Below are 21,866 nucleotides of genomic sequence, written 5' to 3'. Positions count from 1 at the left end.
GCCAGGGCCCGCCCCGGGGGCAGTGCGCACGGCGCAGTGCAGGCTGTTGGCGGCTCACGTGTCTGTCATGTCAGAGGGGGCGGCCGCAACATTGAGTGAGGAGGAGCCGGAGGCGTGGTTTCCGCGCATCTCCGGCTCACAGTCAGATTAGACACTCAGATCGCAGGCGGCAGTGAGGACGCTGGCGGCGAGGTGCGTTCGAGACTGTCTAACTGGTGACAGTTGGAGGCCCCTGTTTTCCAGGACGATGCATACGTTATACTCATCAGACCTGACTGAAATGGCATCAACATTATTAGCTAAGTATATGCACGTCTAGCTTGCAAACAGGCATCTTTGCCTTTGTCATACAGCTTTACTTATATTGATTTCCTCCGAATCCACTGTCCAATTAATAGCTGCTGAAAGTTCATGCATATGATATGACCTTCCATTACCGCCCCAAACATATGTGTTTCCTGCAGGTATTGATTTACTGAGGATGTTCTGGAAATAAATCACTTACGGTATGTGCACCATTGAAGGCTACATGAGCGGCCATGATAAAGTCTAAGTAGAACCTTCTGTTGGTTTTCAAAACCAGGTGCTCTATTAAAATAATGGCAACATTATTTATGCCGTATACATGGTACAGGGCAAAATGGATAGCTTAAAAATTAAGGGTACTTTCACACTTTTCGCGTTTTTCTTTTCCGGCATAGAGTTCCGTCACAGGGGCTCTGTACCGGAAAAGAACTGATCAGTTTTATCCCCATGCATTCTGAATGGAGAGCGATCCGTTCAGGATGCATCAGGATGTCTTCAGTTCAGTCGTTTTGACTGATCAGGCAAAAGAGAAAACCGCAGCATGCTACGGTTTTCTCTCCGGCGAAAAAAACTGAAGACTTGCCTGAACGCCGGATCCGTCATTTTTTCCCATAGGAATGTATTAGCGCTGGATCTGGCATTCAGAATACTGGAATGCCGGATCCGTAGTTCCGGCATGCGTATGTGCAGATCGGTAAAAATGAGAAAAAATTTACAAGACGGATCCGTCGGTCCGCATGACAAGCAGAGAGACGGATCCGTCCTTGCAATGCATTTGTGAGACTGATCCAGATCCGTCTCACAAATGCTTTCAGTCAGCGGCAGATTGGCGGATCCGGCGGCCAGTTCCGACGACAGAACTGCCCGCCGGATCACACTGCCGCAAGTGTGAAAGTAGCCTTAGCCTGCTCAATTCCTGATGAAAGTGAGACCCAAGTCAGGTTCACCATTCCATTTTAGAAACAGGGGCACCATAGGAATCACGAAGGTAGGGTGAGCGCCAACAGCCAAAGCTAAAGGCAGAGGTGTAGCAATAGGGAGTGCAGAGATAGCAGTCACTCTGGGCCCAGGAGCCTGAGGGGGCCCAAAGACCCTGATGCCGTATAAGAAGACACCAGTATTATAGAAAGTGCGTGCTGGTTGTTACACCTCTTTCTGAAGGGAAGGGGTTAGGTGGAAAATTTGGCATGGGGGGTGCTGCTTCTACTTTTGCCTCAGGCAGCATAAAGGCTATGTGCTTCTCTGCCCCTGGCCACACAGCGCTTAGGGAAGGGGGGGGGGGGGGCAAGCTGGACTCTTGCACCAGGGCCCATGAGCCTTTAGCTACGCCCCTGCTGGTAGTCAAGGGTTTAATTTAACATGTAAAATTGAACAAAATAGTTCCATCATCGCGAGATTATAGACTCTTTTGCTAGCTGCTGGCTTTTTCACTGCGACGTATTCGTCGCAGGTGCAGTGAGGAAGCCTGCAATCTATCTATATCTTGAAAATTAACCAGTTTCCTTTTGTTAAGCTAGTTTTGTTATTTTTGTATTGTATTTTCTGCATTTAAGGAAAGTCACTTAAGGAAATGCAACAGAAACTTTCAGTGCTGGGTATCAAGAATGGCTGTAAAGTAATGCTAATTGGAAAAAAGGTAAGGTTTGATTTTTTAATTTTTCTTGTTACTTACATCTCTGTATTTGTTGTCTGGTTATCTGTGTTAAAGGGTTTCTACCACCTAATTTTTACCTAATTAGCTCTCAACACTAGCAATGCTATTTTCAGACCTTTGGGTGGATCCGTTTCACTAAAAAACGAACTTTTATTGATATGCTAATGAGCCTCTAGGTGCTATGGGGGCATCTTTTCAGCACCTAGAAGCTCGGTCTACTCACACTGTATGCCTCCCTGCTTGTCCGTCAAGCCTGTCCATCTCCTCTAGAATGCCATCCTCCATCTCAGCCAGTGGACAAATTCTCGCGCCTGCGCCCTGTGCGTCTGTATTTGGCGCAGTGAATGTCTGACCACTCCATGCACAGACATCTCCACTGCGCCTGCGCAGATTACGTCAGAGTGCTCTGAGGAACAGATGGCGCAGGCGCAGTGGAGATGCCGGTGCAGGGAGCATTCAGACAGTCACTGCGCCTGTGCCGAATACAGATGCGGGCTTGACGGACTAGCGGGGCAGCATACAGTGCAAGTAGACCGAGCCTCTAGGTGCTGAAAAGACACCCTCATAGCACCTAGAGGCTCTTTAGCATATCAATAAAAGTTTGTTTTTTAGTGAAACGGATCCACACAAAGGTCTGAAAATAGCAGTTAGGTAGATCAGACACTAGCAGATCGCTAGTGTTGAGAGCTAATTAGGTAAAAATTAGGTGGTAGAAACCATTTAAATAGAGTGAGTATTGTTGTAGAAGTACATAACAATAGGCAATAAAAATGCTATGTCCCTTCAGGACCCTGCCATTTTTCACCTTAAGGAGCAGGCCATTTTTAGCAAATCTGACATGTCACTTTATGTGTTAATAACTTTAAAACACTTTTACTTATCCAGGCCATTCTGAGATTGTTTTCTCATCGCATATTGTACTTCATGACAGTGGTAAATTTGAGTCAAAATATTTCATTTTTATTTATAAAAAAAAAAACAATTTCAATTTCTCTACTTTTTATAATAGACTAGCTGATGGGTATATTTCATCTATTTCATTTAATGTGTGTCGTTAAAAGATATCAACACTATCCACTATAACAATGACATCTACAGCACCGCCTCTGAAGAGGGCTGAATAGTGTCACTGTCATGTCGTAAATTATACAGGGAGGAATAATATGATGCAAACGCATTAGCTATTTCTTGAGGGTGAGTGAACACAGAGTTAGCGTGCTTTAGACTAACTATTCTAACTTCAGCTCTCCTACGGTTTAGTCTGCGTGCCAATAGTGCACCTGCACTATCTATTGTCATTTTTAGATCCCCTTTCTCTGCTCAAATTGTCATCAGATGATTTAAACATCCTAAATCGCCTCTAAGGAAAGCCATCCCATCTAATAAATCGACCGGACCGGACGGCTTTCCAGCGGAATATTATAAAACCTTTTCCCCCACGTTGCTCCCCTATTTGACCAAGATGTACAATTGTTTCTTAGCATCTGGAAATATCCCCTCTGAAATGTTGGCAGCCACAGTGGTTACCCTGCCCAAACCCCGGAAACCCCCTAATGCCCCCGAAAACTTCAGGACAATTTCTCTTCTAAATGCACACCTCTAATTATTTGCAAAGATTTTATCCTCCCGCCTTAATGGTGTATTACCCTCATTGGTTGGCCCTGACCAAGTTGGATTCGTGCCAGGTAGGCAGGCAATGTAGGGCTAGTACTAGGAAAATGATAAATTTAATCCAAATTGCAGAATGGTCCAGGACCCCCTCGATCTTTGTCTCCCTAGAGGCTGAAAAAGCATTTGATAGAGTGCACGGGGAGTTCCTGGACCAGGTCCTTAAGAAATTTGGCTTTCATGGGCACATACTACAAGCTATACTAGGACTATATACATCCCCATCTACGAAAGTTTTGGCGTCTGGGTTCTTGTCAGAATCTTTCTTGATCACTAATGGCACTAGACAGGGGTGCCCATTGTCACCCCTGATCTTTGCATTAGTTATGGAATCACTGGCGGAAAAAATCCGCACATGTAACCAGATCTCATGGATATTGGTAGGAAAGCGTTCCCATTGCATCGGACTATACGCCAATGATGTCATCCTAACTCTGTCAAATCCTCTTAACTCACTGGATGCGGCAACTGAAATACTTCACAAATACTCCTTGGTATCATATTCCAACCTCAATATTAATAAAATTAATGTACTGGTTAGTTTGAGACATGAAATTAGCGCAAGACACTCATTTAACTGGGCTAATGAATCAATTACGTATCTAGGAGTGGACTTAACTGGTTCAATATCTGAGATGGTTCCCCCTAACTTCAAGAGCTTAAGAGCTGAACTTCAGAGAGACTACTCTAAGTATAACAAAGTGCAGCTTTCATGGATAGCAAAAATAAACACTGTCAAGATGTTAATTCTCCCAAAAATCCTGTACATGTTCAGATGTATTCGCTTTAAATTACCGAAAAAGCTCATTGAACATTTACAGGAGGATATGTTAGGTTTTATATGGGGCAAATCTCGACCCAGAGTTGGTAAGAGAACACTTTATCCATCTTTGAGTAAGGGTGGTTTGGGCGTTCCAGACCTAAACAAATATCACTTAGACAATTTGTTAGACCAAGCCATGTAGTGGTGGTCCCCATCTACGCCTCATCAGTGGCTGCATATCGAAGAACACTTCGTCAAAAGAGGTTCCCTGAAAACACTATTAGCAGCATATTTGCTAAAACCCTTTACCTTCTCTCTGACCCTGGGTAATATGCAAACTACCCTCTTCGTTTGGGCACAACTGTTTAAACTTAAAACACCCTTTCCCCTAGATTATGGTCCCCTCCCTATCTCGGTCTTGGAATACCATATTCCTATACTTTTGCTCACAAACTGGCTGAATTGCGGGATGGATACCCTGGGGTGCCTATTTGACCAAACCATTCTGAAGCCCTTTGAATCGCTACACTCCACCTATGACTTGCCAAATTCTCGGTTTTACCAGTATCTGCAGATCCGCCATTTTCTCTCCTCTTTCCCTTCTCGTGCTGGGGGTGAAGACGATGGCATAATCTGCGACCTACTCAAAGAAGGCTCCAGTCTCTCAGTCTGGTACTCGCTTCTTATGTCAGCGGATAAATGTTACAAAAAAACTTTCATTACTAAATGGGAGGCCGAGATGGGAAAATAATTTTCCTTAGACTCTTGGACAGATGCTATGCACTGGTCTATGAAATGTTCAAGATGCATCAACCATGCAGAGCAGAATAGAAAGATCTATTTGGTGGTATCTAACACCAAATACATTATTCCACATCATTCCAGGCTATTCACCCTTATGTTGGAGGGGATGTGGTCAAGTAGGCACTTGACCCAATGGTGTCTAATGTCCTTGATAAGGTGAGAGGGATAAAGAGAATATTACACCCAGAACTAGCCACTTAAATATCAGACTGGCCGAATTACCTCATGCTGCTAGGGGTACTATAGCTCATATCCTTAATGCTTCAAAAAAGGTGATCGCACGTCAGTGGAAGGAAGCGAACTCCCCTTCAATCAGAGAGGTAGTAAGATTGGTGAATTTTCATATGCAATGTGAGTTAGTATTTACCTATTTGTTACAACACAGGGTAACAGTGCATCATTCTTGGTTAATGTGGCTGTCCAGCTCCTACGCAGACCCACTTCCTTTTCACCTGAGGGATAAAATTGCCTTTCACTGTATAGGCACATGAGTTTTGTAAATTAACATGCCATTGTGAGGTAGATTTGCAAGGAACTATTTGTTAATTGTTAATTTGCTAATAACTGCACATCTTTATCCCCTATATTACGAACCTATGTCAGTACTGTCAATGTGGTTCTGTAAACGTACTGAAAGGTTTGTACAACCTATATTGTATTTGATGTTATTTTATTCAAAATACAAATTATTGATTTATTGATTAATTTGTCTAGATCTGTCTGTTTTTTTTTAAACATTGGGGAAAATGAGGTATTTAACTCCAACTGCCCCCTCCCCTTTCTCCCAGTACCCTGTCTGGCCATTTTTAAATGCAACAGCCGAATAAAGGGATCAGCACAAAAATCCCCCCCCCCCCCCCCAAAAATAAAAAATAAAAAAAAGGGAAAGGAGAAATAACAGGGAAAACACTAATACATTAATCAGACATCATACTATTAAATGTTCAGTTAACTGCTCAGTTAATACCTCCATACGTCAATAGCAAAGCACTGTTGCTTTTAGTACATTCAATTTAAGTGAAAAGCTTTGTATATTGCTTAATAAAAGGGAGGAGCTATTATAATTATTGGGCTAGCTGTCTCAGAGGTTAATAACACGAAAGTCAATTGGGGTTATTCAATTAGTTTCATTAGTTCATATTCCGGCTATCAGTTCTTTCTACCCGTCTCCATTGCGACTCCGTATATTAGCAGTTCTCACAATCTATGGCTGACTCGCACTCCAAGTAGTATAGTTAATGCTGTTAGCTTGTCACAATTTTGTTCACAATTAGTAGAAAGGTACCAGTCTTTCAGTTGTATGATAACCAAGGAACTTCCGGAGTAACAGGATCCAGTGAACAGGGGCGAAAATTGAGCATTTTCAAGCTCCCCTCTCAGGGAAGCAGTTCTTCTTCGCCACCTGCAGACCCAAAAATAATAGGCCAAGCAAATGTTGTTATCCCAGGATGGGGCCACAGTACTCTCTTTTCATCCACAGTCAGCCGTCCCCCCTCTCCAACTGTCGTAATCCGATCTTCCCTTCTAGATGTAAGTTATCTGGGGAGGGAGCCACCAGGTTCCCTTGTATACACTTTGACCTCATCACTGCAACAACCTGTTGCGCAGCCGGTGTTCTGCCAGATTTCTATAGCTTGCCGAAAGTCTATAGCGGAAGTGATGTGATGCGCAAGCGCACTTCCACAAATCATCCCAATTATTGTCTTAAAGTGACAGTCACCTCCAGTAAAATACAGCATCTACATTAATTTGTACCCTCGCGGGCTCGCTTCGCTCGCCAAGCTATAGAAATCTGGCAGAACACCGGATCTTGGGCTGTATATCAACTGTGCGTCTCACCTCATCGTTGAATCTTGCTGGGGAGGGAGGCACTCACACAGCACCACAGCGGTCCACCTCCTAGTCTTCTGCCCCACACTCGAATCCCGGTCCGCTCCCGGTTCCACCTACTTCAGGAGGCCAGTACCACAGGGACAAGGGTGCCAGCCGATGTATCAACAAACAGCACGGCAACCGAAGAGCAGAGTGGCAAGGCGGCCAGGCAGAGGCTGAAGCAACGTCACATCAGGCTAGGAGCGCAGCGCTGGGAGTTTAGTCCGAGAGGGAGGTGCGTGCGTCCGCACGCATGCCTCTCCTGTCCCTCTATTAGACTACATCTTTATCTCCTCTAAGGCCCTCTCCTCCTTCACATCAGCACAAATAGGTATCATAACGGTCTGAGACCACGCACCTTGTTAAGCAACATATCGAATTTCCCAGCTCCCTAGGGGTAAATGGGTTTGGAGACTAAATGAAACATTGTTGAGTTCAGATGAAAATCAGACACACATCACAAATCATCTAAAATTGTTCTTCCAGGAGAACGCATCTCGACAGATCTCCCCCTCGCTATTGTGGGAAACGCATAAGGCGTATGTTAGAGGAGTACTAGTGGCTCTGGGAACGAGAACCCAAAAAAATTCTGGATCTTCGACAGGCTAGGCAGCAGTTGTATTTCAAGCATAAATTGTACGCTCACGGAAATAAGGGTGGGAAACTGATGTCCTCTCTGATTAAAAATAAAAAAAATACTCTGGACAGAAAGTAAATACATAAAATTAAAGGTTCTCAGGGAATGACGCATACCCAAATGACGGCAATAGCCCAGGCCTTCCATGCTTACTACACTAGCTTGTATAATCTTACACCCAGCCCTGACCCATCTCTTCCGCGACACATTCAGAACTTTTTAGACGTGCTGAATTTGCTTGCAGTAACTGAGGAGGAAGCCTCCAACTTATTAAATCCATTTACCGAAACAGAACTCAAAGCTAAGTCTGGGGCCAGATGGTCTCCCTCTTCTATACTATAGGAAATTTAGTGATGTCTTACTAACCCATCTAGTCTCCCTTTGCAACTATCTACTGCAAGGAGGCTCATTATTTCTACAAACGCAGGAAGCACATATTATGCTTATACATAAGACTGGAAAAGATCCCCAGGTCTACGGAAACTATTGCCCAATTTCACTTCTAAACTTAGATCTAAAAATATGGGCCAAATTGATTGCGACCCGCATTAGTCACCTTCTTCCACGACTGATTGAAATAAACAGGCGGGCTTTGTGAGGGGGAGAGAGGGCAAATTCTTGCAAACTCCTTCACATTATACATTCAGCCCACCAACATAAAATCCCTTTGGCGCTTTTAGGAGTAGACGCAGAGAAAGCGTTCAACAGGGTCAACTGGGCGTTCATGGAAACCACCCTGCATAAATTCAAATTCCCCTCCAGGCCTAGTTCGCGCCATATTTACCTTTATAGTCTCAACCCTCCGCCCACATTAAGATTAACGGCACCTTGTCCCCGACTTTTAAAATCACCAATGGCACACGCCAGGGTTGCCCTCTCTCTCCCTCACTGTTCATACTCGTGGTAGAAACCCTGATCCAGAGCCTGAGGCAAAACACATCATTCATGAGTTTCAGCAAAGGTACCTTGCATCTTAAATGTGTTGCATTTGCGGATTACCTATTGTTTTTACTTTCCAACCCATCTTCTGATGTCCCAATGCTATCTTCACTTTTAGACGAATATGGATCCATTTCTTCCTTTGAAGTGAATATTTCAAAATTGGAGATCCTAAACATAACTGTGCCCCCACAAATCGTGCAGGAGGCAAAACAAAAATAGTCTTTGCCATGGGTCCCTACATCCCTAAAATACTTAGGTATACAGCTTCCTCAGCACCTCACAAACTTGTACAACCTTAAATTTGCTCTTCTTCTCCAGGACCTTAAACAAATGTTGCATGAATATGATTTCCCATACATCTCCTGGATGGGGCAAAAAAAAACTCTTAAAAGCTTATATTGTTCCAAAGATACTTTACATGATTTCAATGATTCCAATGTACCTACCAGCCACTTTTTTTTGCCTCTATCAGATCAATGTTCTTGAGATTTCTCTGGAAGGGACGCAGACCAAGATTACCACATACCTTCCTTATTAGGAAGAGAGAAAACTGTGGTATGGGTCTCCCAGTTATTGTATCCTATTATAGAGCCATCCACCTGAATAGATGGTTAGAACTACTGAACCCCAGCAAACAAATAAATTCAGTCACGCTTTTACAAAACTCACTTAGTTCCCCACTACCACAAACACTCTGGAGGCTGAGTGAAGGCACTTTCAGGCGTGCAGACCTAGACCCCCTCATAGGCAAATGCAGGACGTGGATGTCTCTAAAAGACACTTTGGCACTCTATCCATCCCCTCTTATGCCAGCATCATTATTACCTAACATTGTCACCACCCTAGATTCACCGTATTCTGATTTCTGGAACAAACTAAAGTACCTCACTATAGTTGATTTTTTTCCATCTAACAAGGTGCCAACAAGGGACGAACTCCTAAGCTTATTAAACACTACTACTATCAACACACTTCATTTGGCTCACTTTTGCAAAGTCTCTGGAGATTTTCTAAAGGCCTACTCATCTACACCTCAACTCACTCAGTATGAAACCAATAAAAGTGGGAAACATATACTCTCTACTACTGAAGCCCTTAGCACCTACAAGGCCAGCTTTAGTTTCTTCCTGGGTGAGGGAACTGAACATTTCTCTTACGGATATGGAAGTACAATGCATACTAAACTACTCGCATGGTTTCTCTACATGTGTTAGGCTTCAAGAGAATCACTACATACTCCTAACACGATGGTATAGGACGCCTGACTAACTATTCACGCATAACCTTTCTCAATCAAACATTTGTTGGAGGTGTCAATCTGGCATTGGCTCTCTCTTTTTCCTTCGATGATAGCAATCCGTCCAGGTCCTGACGCAGCAAAGCAGCCCCAAACCATGATGTCCCCACCACCATACTTTACAGTTGGGATGAGGTTTTGATGTTGGTGTGCTGTGCCTCTTTTTCTCCACACATAGTGTTGTGTGTTTCTTCCAAACAACTCAACTTTGGTTTCATCTGTCCATAAAATATTTTACCAGTACTGCTGTGGAACAGCCAGGTGCTCTTGTGCAAACTGTAAACATGCAGCAATGTTTTTTTTTGGACAGAAGTGGCTTCCTCTGTGGTATCCTCACATGAAATCCATTCTTGTTTAGTGTTTTACGTATTGTAGATTCACTAACAGGGATGTTAGCATATGCCAGAGACTTTTGTAAGTCTTTAGCTGACACTCTAGAATTCTTCTTCACCTCATTGAGCAGTCTGCGCTGTGCTCTTGCAGTCATCTTTACAGAACGTCCACTCCTAGGGAGAGTAGCAGCAGTGCTGAACTTTCTCCATTTATAGACAATTTGTCTTACCGTGGACTGATGAACAGCAAGGCTTTTGGAGATACTTTTGTAACCCTTTCCAGCTTTATGCAAGTCAACAATTCTTAATTGTAGGTCTTCTGAGAGCTCTTTTGTGCGAGGCATCATTCACATCAGTCAATGCTTCTTGTGAAAAGAAAACCCAAAACTGGTGTGTGTTTTTTATAGGGCAGTGCAGCTGTAACCAACACCTCCAATCTCATCTCATTGATTGGACTCCAGTTGGCTGACACCTCACTCCAATTAGCTCTTGGAGATGTCATCAGTCTAGGGGTTCACATACTTTTTCCACCTGCACTGTGAATGTTTACATGGTGTGTTCAATAAAAACACGGTAACATTTAATTCTTTGTGTGTTATTAGTTTAAGCAGACTGCGATTGTCTATTTTTGTGACTTAGATGAAGATCAGATGACATTGTATGACCAATTTGTGCAGAAATCCATATCATTCCAAAGGGTTCACATACTTTTTCTTGCAACTGTATGGTTTACTTGCACAGCTATTACCATGTTTTGGAAACAAATTGAACTAATCATTAACCAAGTATGCCGAGCCTCCTATACCTAGAAGATTGAACACATTACAATAGCAAGAGCAGGCGCGCCATTTTCACCCTCGAAAAACAGCTTGATTACTCACCTATTCGCAGTTGCCAAGGCTTTACTGCCGATTCACTGGCTTAGTAGGGACCCGCCCACCCACAGTGAATGGGTTAAAAAAAATGACGAAATTAGCAGATTTGAAGAGATTTCAAGTCTTAACAACAGGACCAGAGAGTATATGCTCCCCTTGGAGGCACTTCAAAAGTATTATAGCTAGACCCCCTGGAGACATAGATAATGTAAAGTTAAACAACAGCAACAACCCCTCCCACTCCCTTGCTGTGTCCCTTCCTCCCCTTCACCCTTCTTTTTATTTTCATTATTACTTCGTAGTTATTCGTCGTTTACCATATGTCCTTATCTTTCTACATCTATACTAGCTCAAGCATGACTCTGTATAATCATTTGTTGCAGATTTTTTCACAACCTGTATGTGAGATATATATATTCTCTATTTGTAGTGCTTGTAACTGATGTCAAATTATTATCTGCCTACACTTTGTACTTAAGAGATGTTACAATGAGGCAACCGATTTGTTTGTCTTTTTCGGAATTTAAAAAACGAAATAAAGAATTATAAAAAAATAAATCAACACCTTCCGCTATATAGTCTATTTGTGTTGTTTGAAACAATTGACTGTTTTTTAATTGTGACCTAATAGCTTCTATTGCTTGTTCACAATTTATAGTTGTGTAGAAGGATTGTACATCTAGAGTACCTAAGGTCCATTGTGAATTAAACTCAAGCCCTTCAATAATTTCCATCTAATCTCCCATCTCTGTTTTAATTGTTTGTGTAGAAGGGTCTCAAGCTCCCTAAAATCCTCAGTCATAGTTTTTATCTTTACTCTGTAGTACCTCCATAGTATCAAATTTGAACATTTTTACTTTCTGGCGTTTTGTTTTCATATGGTTCCAAATGTCCATGATTAGAGGGCCGGGGAGCTCACTATTAAGTGTGACTTGGTCATCTAAATTAATATTGATATAGTGTCTCACCCTCCACTTATCACAGAAGCGGTGCTGCAAAGCCCAATTGACTTACCTTGTCAAAAATAATTGGTTAAAAGTAAAAATAGTAACAAGGGCTGATAACTCTCCACTTGGAACACAAAAAATGGAAAAATGCTCTGAGACTATGTATTACTATATCATCATTTAATCTTAAAACCAAAGTATAAAACCAATATGTAAAAAAAAATAATTAAAGTATATACATGATTATTTAAAAAACAAAAAAGAAAAGAAAGAAAAAAGTTATCCACTGGTTGTTAGATTATACTGAATGATTATAAGTGGAAAGGTCCCAGATGGTGATATTCACTGTGACAGTTATATATTTCCAGAATTTCCAAAATTTCTGCAGGACACATTATTTCATGATATCATAAAATATTCTTCATGCAATTGCATAAAAAAGGCTCTTTTCAATATAGTCCAGAAGATGTACAGGGTGGGCCATTTATATGGATACGCCTTAATAAAATGGGAATGGTTGGTGATATTAACTTCCTGTTTGTGGCACATTAGTATATGTGAGGGGGGAAACTTTTCAAGATGGGTGGTGACCATGGCGGCCATTTTGAAGTTGGCCATTTTTAATCCAACTTTTGTTTTTTCAATAGGAAGAGGGTCATGTGACACATTAAACTTATTGGGAATTTCACAAGAAAAACAATGGTGTGCTTTGTTTTAAAGTAACTTTATTCTTTCATGAGTTATTTACAAGTTTCTGACCACTTATAAAATGTGTTCAATGTGCTGCCCATTGTGTTGGATTGTCAATGCAACCCTCTTCTCCCACTCTTCACACACTCATAGCAACACCACAGGAGAAATGCTAGCACAGGCTTCCAGTATCCGTAGTTTCAGGTGCTGCACATCTCGTATCTTCACAGCATATGCATATGTGCAGCACCTGAAACTACGGATACTGGAAGCCTGTGCTAGCATTTCTCCTGTGGTGTTGCTATCAGTGTGTGAAGAGTGGGAGAAGAGGGTTGCATTGACAATCCAACACAATGGGCAGCACATTGAACACATTTTATAAGTGGTCAGAAACTTGTAAGTAACTAATGAAAGAATACAGTTACGTAAAAAATAAAAGTTGGATTCAAAATGGCCGACTTCAAAATGGTCGCCATGGTCACCACCCATCTTGAAAAGTTTCCCCCCTCACATATACTAATGTGCCACAAACAGGAAGTTAATATCACCAACCATTCCCATTTTATTAAGGTGTATCCATATAAATGGCCCACCCTGTATAATCCAGGAGATATATAATTCAGAAATCCACTATGCACCTTTAATGTCTTTCAATATCTCCATCATATGCAGGCCTGTACGTATTATATCTGTAACATGCAACCCCAATTTTGAGAGGCAGCTGCTAAATGACAACACATATATGGCTTCATACATATGTATATATATATATATATATATATATATATATATATATATTTTTTTTTTTACTCTTTTTATTAGTTCCCATGGGGAACTATATATACTCTTATATAGACTCCAAAGCATTAGCCTTGGAGTCTATGGGGATTATACTATGTTCCTATAGAGCTCTTCCACAGACAGGGGCTCCATAGGAACTAATGTGCGGCAGCCTCTTTAAAATCGGGACAACAGAGGCTGCTGTGCACACACTCTTGCTCACCTCAATAGTCACCAGGGAGAACCAGTGCACAGTCGGGTCACATCTGAAGGGTTAAATTTATTCGACCAACGTTAATGACGATCGTAGAAATTAGTCCCTGGTGCCTGCTTTTAAAACATCATGTGGCTATGGCTCCCTCTGCGCTTGCGCCAAGTACGTGTGCACAGTAATATAGGCTAGGCGAATCCCCTCTAGGTTGCTGGGAGAGATATTGTCACGGCTGTGTCACGGTCTTGTGCGCTATGACATGTTAGCCGTGCTGCTGGTTGCCAGGGGCAACATGTTGTTTCAGCAGGTTTGTTCTTTCCCTGTCTGGTGCTGGAGGGATTAACTTCCTTGCTAGGTGTGTTCTGGGGGTGGCCTTCATGGCTCTACTTAATCTGGTACTGTGATCATGAGGTCAGTTGTCATCCAGCCTTTGTTAGTGCTGGAGCTATGCCCCTGTCCTGGGTGTTCTATCTGCCAGTCCTTGAGGCCCCCCTAGTGGGACATTGATGTCTCCCCCATGTCTCCTCTTTGTCTTTTACCCTACCTTCCCATTTCTTTGTATGGTGTGGGTTTTGTTTGGGGTTTTGGTGTATGTCTAGTCATTGTTACATGTCTGGTCATTTGGTGTTTGTTGTTCAGCATGTTTGCTAGACATTTCCCCTGTCTGTCTGTACCTTCGGTGAGAGGGCTTCTGGGTTCTCCCTAGCAACCAGCATGCATGGCTAACGTGTCATGGCGCACAACAACAAGATCGCGACACAGCCGTTACAGATATTCAAATTAGCTCCCCTAAACCTCTGATGCCAGCAGACGTTAGACATGATAATTTGCATATATTTTACCAAGAAATCCAGAGGAGCGTTGTCTAGCCTACATTTGTTGCCATGTGTATCAACTGGTCTCCATAATAGAAATGGTACTCATCCAGAGGTTCCCCCTAAGGCCTTGCAACTAGAAGTGTTCTCATCTGCCTTTTTCTGATTATGGGTTTTTGTCCTGAAAAAACTACTTGTAGATGAGATGCTTGGCTATTTTTCTTGCTTTGCTACCTAAGCATGTTTAAAAGACAGGAAGGCATCTCTACCAATTTGCTGTGTGCAAATAATGCAACGCTAATATTGCTTCTATGTTCTTTTTACTGTTTTACTGTACTTATTATAGTTATCTACTGTTCACCTCAGCATACATCACCTGTATAGCAAAAACACCTTTAGCAATTTTATTTTCACCATTTTGATTCAATGTCCTATGAACCATAGAGACCTCTAAAGGAATATTCAACTGAAAGTGAGACAAGAGAATTACAACATCACACAAAACGTATAAATTTTTCAATGAAACATACAAGCTAGTTGTCTTTCTAGAAGAACTAGAGAACGAGAATGCCTCGAGAAACTTGGTTGACTTGCCTTGTGTTTGAGGTATTTTTTATCACGAGGGAGACCAAAAAATATCCATGAATATTGTATGCCTGGCGACACTATTCGTGGTTTCTAGAAAGAGTATATTACAAATTAATATATATTAATTCTTCTCACATTAAATAGGATATGCCCTCTTTTTTTGGGGCAGACAAGCAGCTTTTCCTCCAAAACAGAAAATAATGCTGTTTCTCATGCCACCAGAATTAAGATAGATGATTTGCATATACTCTTCCTAGAAACCAAGAGTAATGTTGCCTTGCATACAATACGCATGTTTATTTTTTCATCTCCCTGGCTGGCACCGTCTGTCCTCCGCTCCGCTCAGCATGGTGGACACCCGAACGCTGCTTGCAGCGTTCGGATGTCCGCCTGGTCGTGCGGAGGCAAACGGATCCGTCCAGAGTTACAATGGAAGTCAATGGGGGCGGATCTGTTTGACGGTGACACAATATGGTGCAATTTTCAAACGGATCCGTCCCCCTTTGACTTTCAATGTAAAGTCTGGACGGATCCGTCTGAATACAAATTACACTGAGACTTTTTTCAGAAATATAATGCAAACGGTTTAGTTCTGAACGGATACCATTGTTTGCATTATAGGAGCTATTCCGTCTGTACAGATGCCAGACGGATCCGCTCCGAACGCAAGTGTGAAAGTAGCCTAAGACAAGTCTCTCTTGATACATTCTGGTTCTCTTGTCCCTCTCAAAAGAGAATTAGCTTGCATGTTTCATTGAGGTGTTATCTTTGTAGGAGTTTACTTTGAAGGTTTCTGTGTCTGAAGTTGAGCCAACATAGTGAAATAAAGTTGCTGAAGGTGTTGTCTGTTTTTGCTGTATTGATGATGATCCTCAAGTGAATATGAAGGAGCTGTTCCATTGAAGTGAGACAGCAGTAACTATAGGAAAACAGTGAGGAGGAGAACACAGTAACAATGAGCGCTGCATTATTTTCACACAGTGGATTGGCAGGGATGCTTTTCTGCCTTTTAACCTCTTCAGGACACATGACGTACCAGTACAGCATGTTGTCCTGGTACATAAGGACACATGTCGTACCGGTACATCATGTGTATTTCTGTTCACCGGCGGGCGGTGGATCAGAACAAGGTGCCTGCTCAAATCATTGAGCAGGCACCTTGGCTAAATGCGCAGGGGGGTCCCATGACTCTAGGCGTGCATCTCTAGGGGTGCATCAGGGGGGCTTCAAATGGGACATGGTGTAAAAAAAAAAAAAAAAAACAGTCCAGCAAAATCTGCCTTTCAAAAACCGTATGGCATTTCTTTCCTTCTGCGCCCTGCCATGTGCCCGTACAATGGTTTACAACCACATATGGGATGTTTCTGTAAACTACAGAATCAGAGCCATAAATATTGAGTTTGGTTTGGCTGTTAACCCTTGTTTGTAACTGGAAAAAAAAACTGGAAAAAAAAAAGTGACTTCAGACCTCAACTGGTCCCTAAAAATTGGGTTTTTGAAAATTTCAAAAAAATGTCAAGATTTGCTTCTAAACTTCTAAGCCTTGTAACATCCTCAAAAAATAAAATATAATTCCCAAAATGATCGAAACATGAAGTAGTCATATGGGGAATGTAAAATAATAACTATTTTTAGAGGTATTACTATGTATTATAGAATTAGAGAAACTGAAACTTGGAAATTTGCCAATTTTTACAAATTTTTGGCAAATTTGGTATTTTTTTTTTATAAAAAGAAGAATTTACTTAATTTTACCAGTGTCATGAAGTACAATATGTGATGAAAAAAACTATCTCAGAATGCCTCGGATAAGTCAAAGCGTTTTAAAGTTATCACCACTTAAAGTGACACTGGTCAGATTTGCAAAAAATGGCCTGGTCCTAAGGTGCAATAAGGCTATGTCCTAAAGGGGTTAAACAGGCTTACGTAGCAAAACTAGAAAAATAGCTAAAGCAGCCTCACAGCTGAAACTAGTTCTTTCAGAACCAAAAAACTTAATCGTAGAAATTCCGATAAGAACAACATTTCTAGATGCCAGGCCTTAGAGGAAACCTCTGTGTGGGTACTATTTTTATTATGGAGACCAGTTGATAAATCTGCTATGGATTCCTTTATAACATAATCCATTTTGATCCATTATAATAGAAGTCTGAGGCCAAGCATAATTGATCCATCTGGTTTCCATTATGCAGAACTGAAAACAAAGTCCTGCATAACGGAAACCAGACTGATCCATTATCCTTGTCCGTAGACTTCTATTATGGTGGATCAAAATAGAATGCCTCTTAAAGGCTTCTGTTTGGCATTCAGTCTACGAATTCCGTTATATTCTGTTATAACGGAATCCATAATGGATTTCCTTCACCAGCCGAACATTTAAAGTCCAGGTTTGCTCATCCCTATTGACAACTGTTGTAGGTTAGACAACGCCCCTTTGGATTTCTGCGTAAAATATATGCAAGTTATAATGTCTAACATCTGCCAGTGTCAAATACGTTTAGGAAAGCTAATTTAAATATCTTTTCCCAGAAACCCAGAGGGGCAGTACCAGGTCTACAGTACTGCGCATACGTACTCATCTTATCAGGCACATTAGCTGGCTTGCAATATTGCGCACATGTACTTGGCATACTTGGGGCATCTCCTGGCCTACATTACTGCATATATGACTTACCATGGGCTCTCTATAATGAGATAAAGTACCATTTAGACATATACTGTATGTATGTGTGTGTGTGTGTGTGTGTATATGAAACGAACAAGATATGCAAACTGCAAACTGTCAGCTTTAATTTGAGGGTATTTACATCCAAATCAGGTGAACGGTGTAGGAATTACAACAGTTTGCATATGTGCCTCCCACTTGTTAAGTAACCAAAAGTAATGGGAAAATTGGCTTCTCAGCTGTTCCATGGCCAGGTGTGTGTTATTCCCTCATTATCCCAATTACAATGAGCAGATAAAAGGTCCAGAGTTCATTTGAAGTGTGCTATTTGCATTTGGAATCTGTTGCTGTCAACTCTTAATATAAGATCCAAAGAGCTGTCACTCTCAGTGAAGCAAGCCATCATTAGGCTGAAAAAAAACCATCAGAGAGATAGCAAAAACATTAGGCATGGCCAAAACAACTGTTTGGAACATTCTTAAAAAGAAGGAACGCATCGATGAGCTCAGCAACACCAAAAGACCTGGAAGACCACAGAAAACAATTGTGGAGTATGACTGAATAATTTTTTTCCTGGTGAAGAAAACACACTTCACACCATTTGGCCAGATCAAGAACACTCTCCAGGATGTAGGTGTATGTGTGTTAAAGTCAACAATCAAGAGAAGACTTCACCAGAGTGAATACAGAGGGTTCACCACAAGATGTAAACCATTGGTGAGCCTCAAAAGCAGGAAGGCCAGATTAGAGTTTGCCAAACGACATCTAAAAAAGCCTTCACAGTTCTGGAACAATATCCTATGGACAGATGAGACCAAGATCAACTTGTACCAGAGTGATGGGAAGAGAAGAGTATGGAGAAGGAAAGGAACTGCTCATGATCCTAAGCATACCACCTCATCAGTGAAGCGTGCTGGTGGTAGTGTCATGGCGTGGGCATGTATGGCTGCCAATGGAACTGGTTCTCTTGTATTTATTGATGATGTGACAGCTGACAAAAGCAGCAGGGTGAATTCTGAAGTGTTTCAAGCAATAGTATCTGCTCATATTCAGCCAAATGCTTCAGAACTCATTGGACGGCGCCTCACAGTTCAGATGGACAATGACCCAAAGCATACTGCAAAAGCAACTGCAGTACGCAGCCCTGCAGGGTGAGGCAAATGGTGAGGTCACAGGGGTAGTTACTAGCCAAGGGTGGGTGTAGTTCTCACAGTCTTTTGTATACCCTGGGCAGACGTACACCAGTGATGGAGAGGCTGGCACAGGGGACCTCTGGGGCACTCTCTGTGTATAGGGACCAGGCCTGATGGTAGATGAGGTGCCCTGGATGTTGCAGGTGTCTTTAATGTGCCGGTGGCAAGATCCCTTTAAATTCGTGACGCCAGTGCCAGTAACGGTGGCACAACGATTTATGATAGGAATAATTGAGGAACACAATGTGGTGAACCAAAACTTCCTTTTACTGGAAACAGTTAACTTTTTACAGTCTTTTGGCAAAGTTCCATAGGTCAGTAGCAGTCACAAGCAGGCTTATAAAAAATGGCGGGCACAATGTTCTTGCAAGATACTCAGAGGGTTAAACACTTACAGATCAGGCGGCACTTTTCCTCATAATCCTGTCTGTCTTTGTCTTTATCCCAAGGCCCGTATGCCCTATAGCTGGCTTTATCCTTGGTTAAGGTAAACTTCCTCAGGTATATATTTCCTTGCTTTAAGTAAATCCTACTGCCCTTCAGCTCTCAGGTTGGCTGGAAACACTTTGGCTCTGCTCTGGTTATGGGAACTCCAATTTCTCAGCAGGTAAACCCTTCTCCTGGTAGCAGCTTCTGAGCTTACTTTGTTCAGTACCCTCAGGCAAGCTAGACTGCACTCACTAGCCTCCTGGATTATACTGCACTGCCCTGACTCTTTCCTGTCTGGGCTTAACTATATATACTATGGGTTCCCTAGCTCCCTCTACTGTCTAGGAGGAGGAACTACACCCTAACAGGCCTTATACACAGATAACAGGAAAAACACACACAAACATCATATAAAATGCAATGAACAATAACATGGCCACATTGACCCTTGTGTAATGCCAACAATTACCTAGTGGGACACTACACAACCAAAGTGTTTGTGATTATTATTCTGTCCCCTTACTTTTGGTTCCTTAACAAGTGGGAGGCACATATGCAAACTGTTGTAATTTCTACACCGTTTACCTGATTTGGATGTAACTACCCTCAAATTAAAGCTGACAGTCTGTAGTTTGTTTCATTTCAAATCCATTGTGGTGGTCTATAGAACCAACAACTTTCAATCGGATTCGATTCTGGGCTCTGGCTGGGCCATTCCAAAACTTTAATCTTCTGGTGAAGCAATTCCTTTGTTGTTTTGGATGTATGCTTTGGGTCGTTGTCATGCTGAAAGATGAAGTTCCTTTTCATGTTCAGCTTTCTAACAGAAGCCTGAAGGTTTTGTGCCAATATTGACTGGTATTTGGAACTGTTCATAATTCCCTCTAGCTTAACTAAGGCACTAGTTCCAGCTGAAGAAAAACCGCCCCAAAGCATGATGCTGCCACCACCATGCTTCACTGTGGGTATTGTGTTCTTTTGTTATGTGCAGTGTTGTTTTTGCATCTAACATATCTTTTGGAATTATGGCCAAAAGGTTCAACCTTGGTTTCATCAGACCATACCACCTTTTCCCACATGCTTTTGGCAGACTTCAGATGTGTTTTTTGCAAAATGTAGCCTGGCTTGGATGTTTTTCTTTGTAAGAAAAGGCTTTCGTCTTGCCACTCTACCCCATAGCCCAGATATATAAAGAATATGGGAGATTGTTGTTACATGTACCACACAGCCAGTACTTGCCAGATATTCCTGTGGCTCCTTTAATGTTGCTGTAGGCCTCTTGGTAGCCTCCCAGACCAGTTTTCTTCTCGTCTTTTCATCAATTTTGGAGGGACGTCCAGTTCTTGGTAATGTCACTGTTGTGCCATATTTTCTCCACTTGATGATGACTGTCTTCACTGTGTTCCATGGTATATCTAATGCCTTGGAAATTCTTTTGTACCCTTCTCCTGACTGATACTTTTTAACAATGAGATCCCTCTGATGCTTTGGTAGCTCTCTGTGGACCATGGCTTTTGCTGTGGGATGCAACTAAGAACATTTCAGGAATGACCAACTAGAGCAGCTGAACTTTATTTGGAGTTAATCAGAGGCACTTTAAATGATGGCAGGTGTATGCTGACTCCTATTTAACATGATTTTGAATGTGATTGCTTAATTCTGAACACAGCTACATCCCCAGTTATAAGAGGGTGTGCACACTTATGCAACCACATTAATTTGATTTATTTTTTTGTTTTCTTCCCTCCACCTAAAAGATTTCAGTTTGTTTTTCAATTGAGTGGTACAGTTTATAGGTCACATTAAAGGTGGAAAAAGTTCTGAAATGATTTATCTTGGTCTTATTTTATTTTTTTACATCACAGAAACCTGACATTTTAACATGGGTGCGTAGACTTTTTATATCCGTGTGTGTGTGTGTATGTATGTATATATATATATATATATATATATATTTTTTTTTTTTTATATATATTGTTGTGAAACATATTTGTGTACTAGTCTCTCTCTCTCCCTGAATCCCAAACCACTTCACTCAACCTTTACCTCAAACCCTTTCCCCTCTGTGCATTTGGGGCTTTAGTGACCATTTTTCTTTGCAACATTCCAAAAGCTATAGCTTTTTTATTTTTTAGTTGATGTAGCCGAATGATGAGTTGTTTTTTGTGAGACAAATTGCAGGTTTTTATGGCACCGTTTTTGGGTACACATTTTATTAACTCTTCGGGGGGGAACAACAGCAATACTGCCACTGGCTTGTTACATTGTACATTTTGCGATATTCACATTGCGGCATAAATAACAACTTTACTCTCTGTATGATTTCAGTGATACCAAATATTTGGTTTTTCATTCTACGGTGTGAGGGCTTGATTTTTGTGGTAAAACTTTTCGTTTT

The 21,866-nt window shown here is 41.7% G+C and overlaps 1 protein-coding gene across 3 annotated transcripts in view; it reads left to right on the top strand.

Moving 5' to 3' along the window:
* Positions 1-21,866, top strand: part of BAG1 (BAG cochaperone 1) — a 240,109-nt gene that overhangs the window by 100,735 nt on the left and 117,508 nt on the right. For 2 of the 3 annotated variants that reach the window (XM_044294525.1, XM_044294526.1), the window contains one exon: positions 1,860-1,942. The exons of the other annotated variant lie outside the window; for it this stretch is intronic. In XM_044294525.1, the coding sequence (XP_044150460.1) occupies positions 1,860-1,942 (83 nt within the window). The remainder of the gene's footprint in view (positions 1-1,859; positions 1,943-21,866) is intronic. 3 annotated transcript variants of the gene reach the window in all.

This window comes from Bufo gargarizans, chromosome 5 (assembly GCF_014858855.1).
Source record: "Bufo gargarizans isolate SCDJY-AF-19 chromosome 5, ASM1485885v1, whole genome shotgun sequence".
In the NCBI taxonomy this organism is placed as follows: domain Eukaryota; kingdom Metazoa; phylum Chordata; class Amphibia; order Anura; family Bufonidae; genus Bufo; species Bufo gargarizans.
The sequence above is the reverse complement of the archived record's forward strand: the minus strand, read 5'-3'. Positions and strand labels throughout refer to the sequence as shown.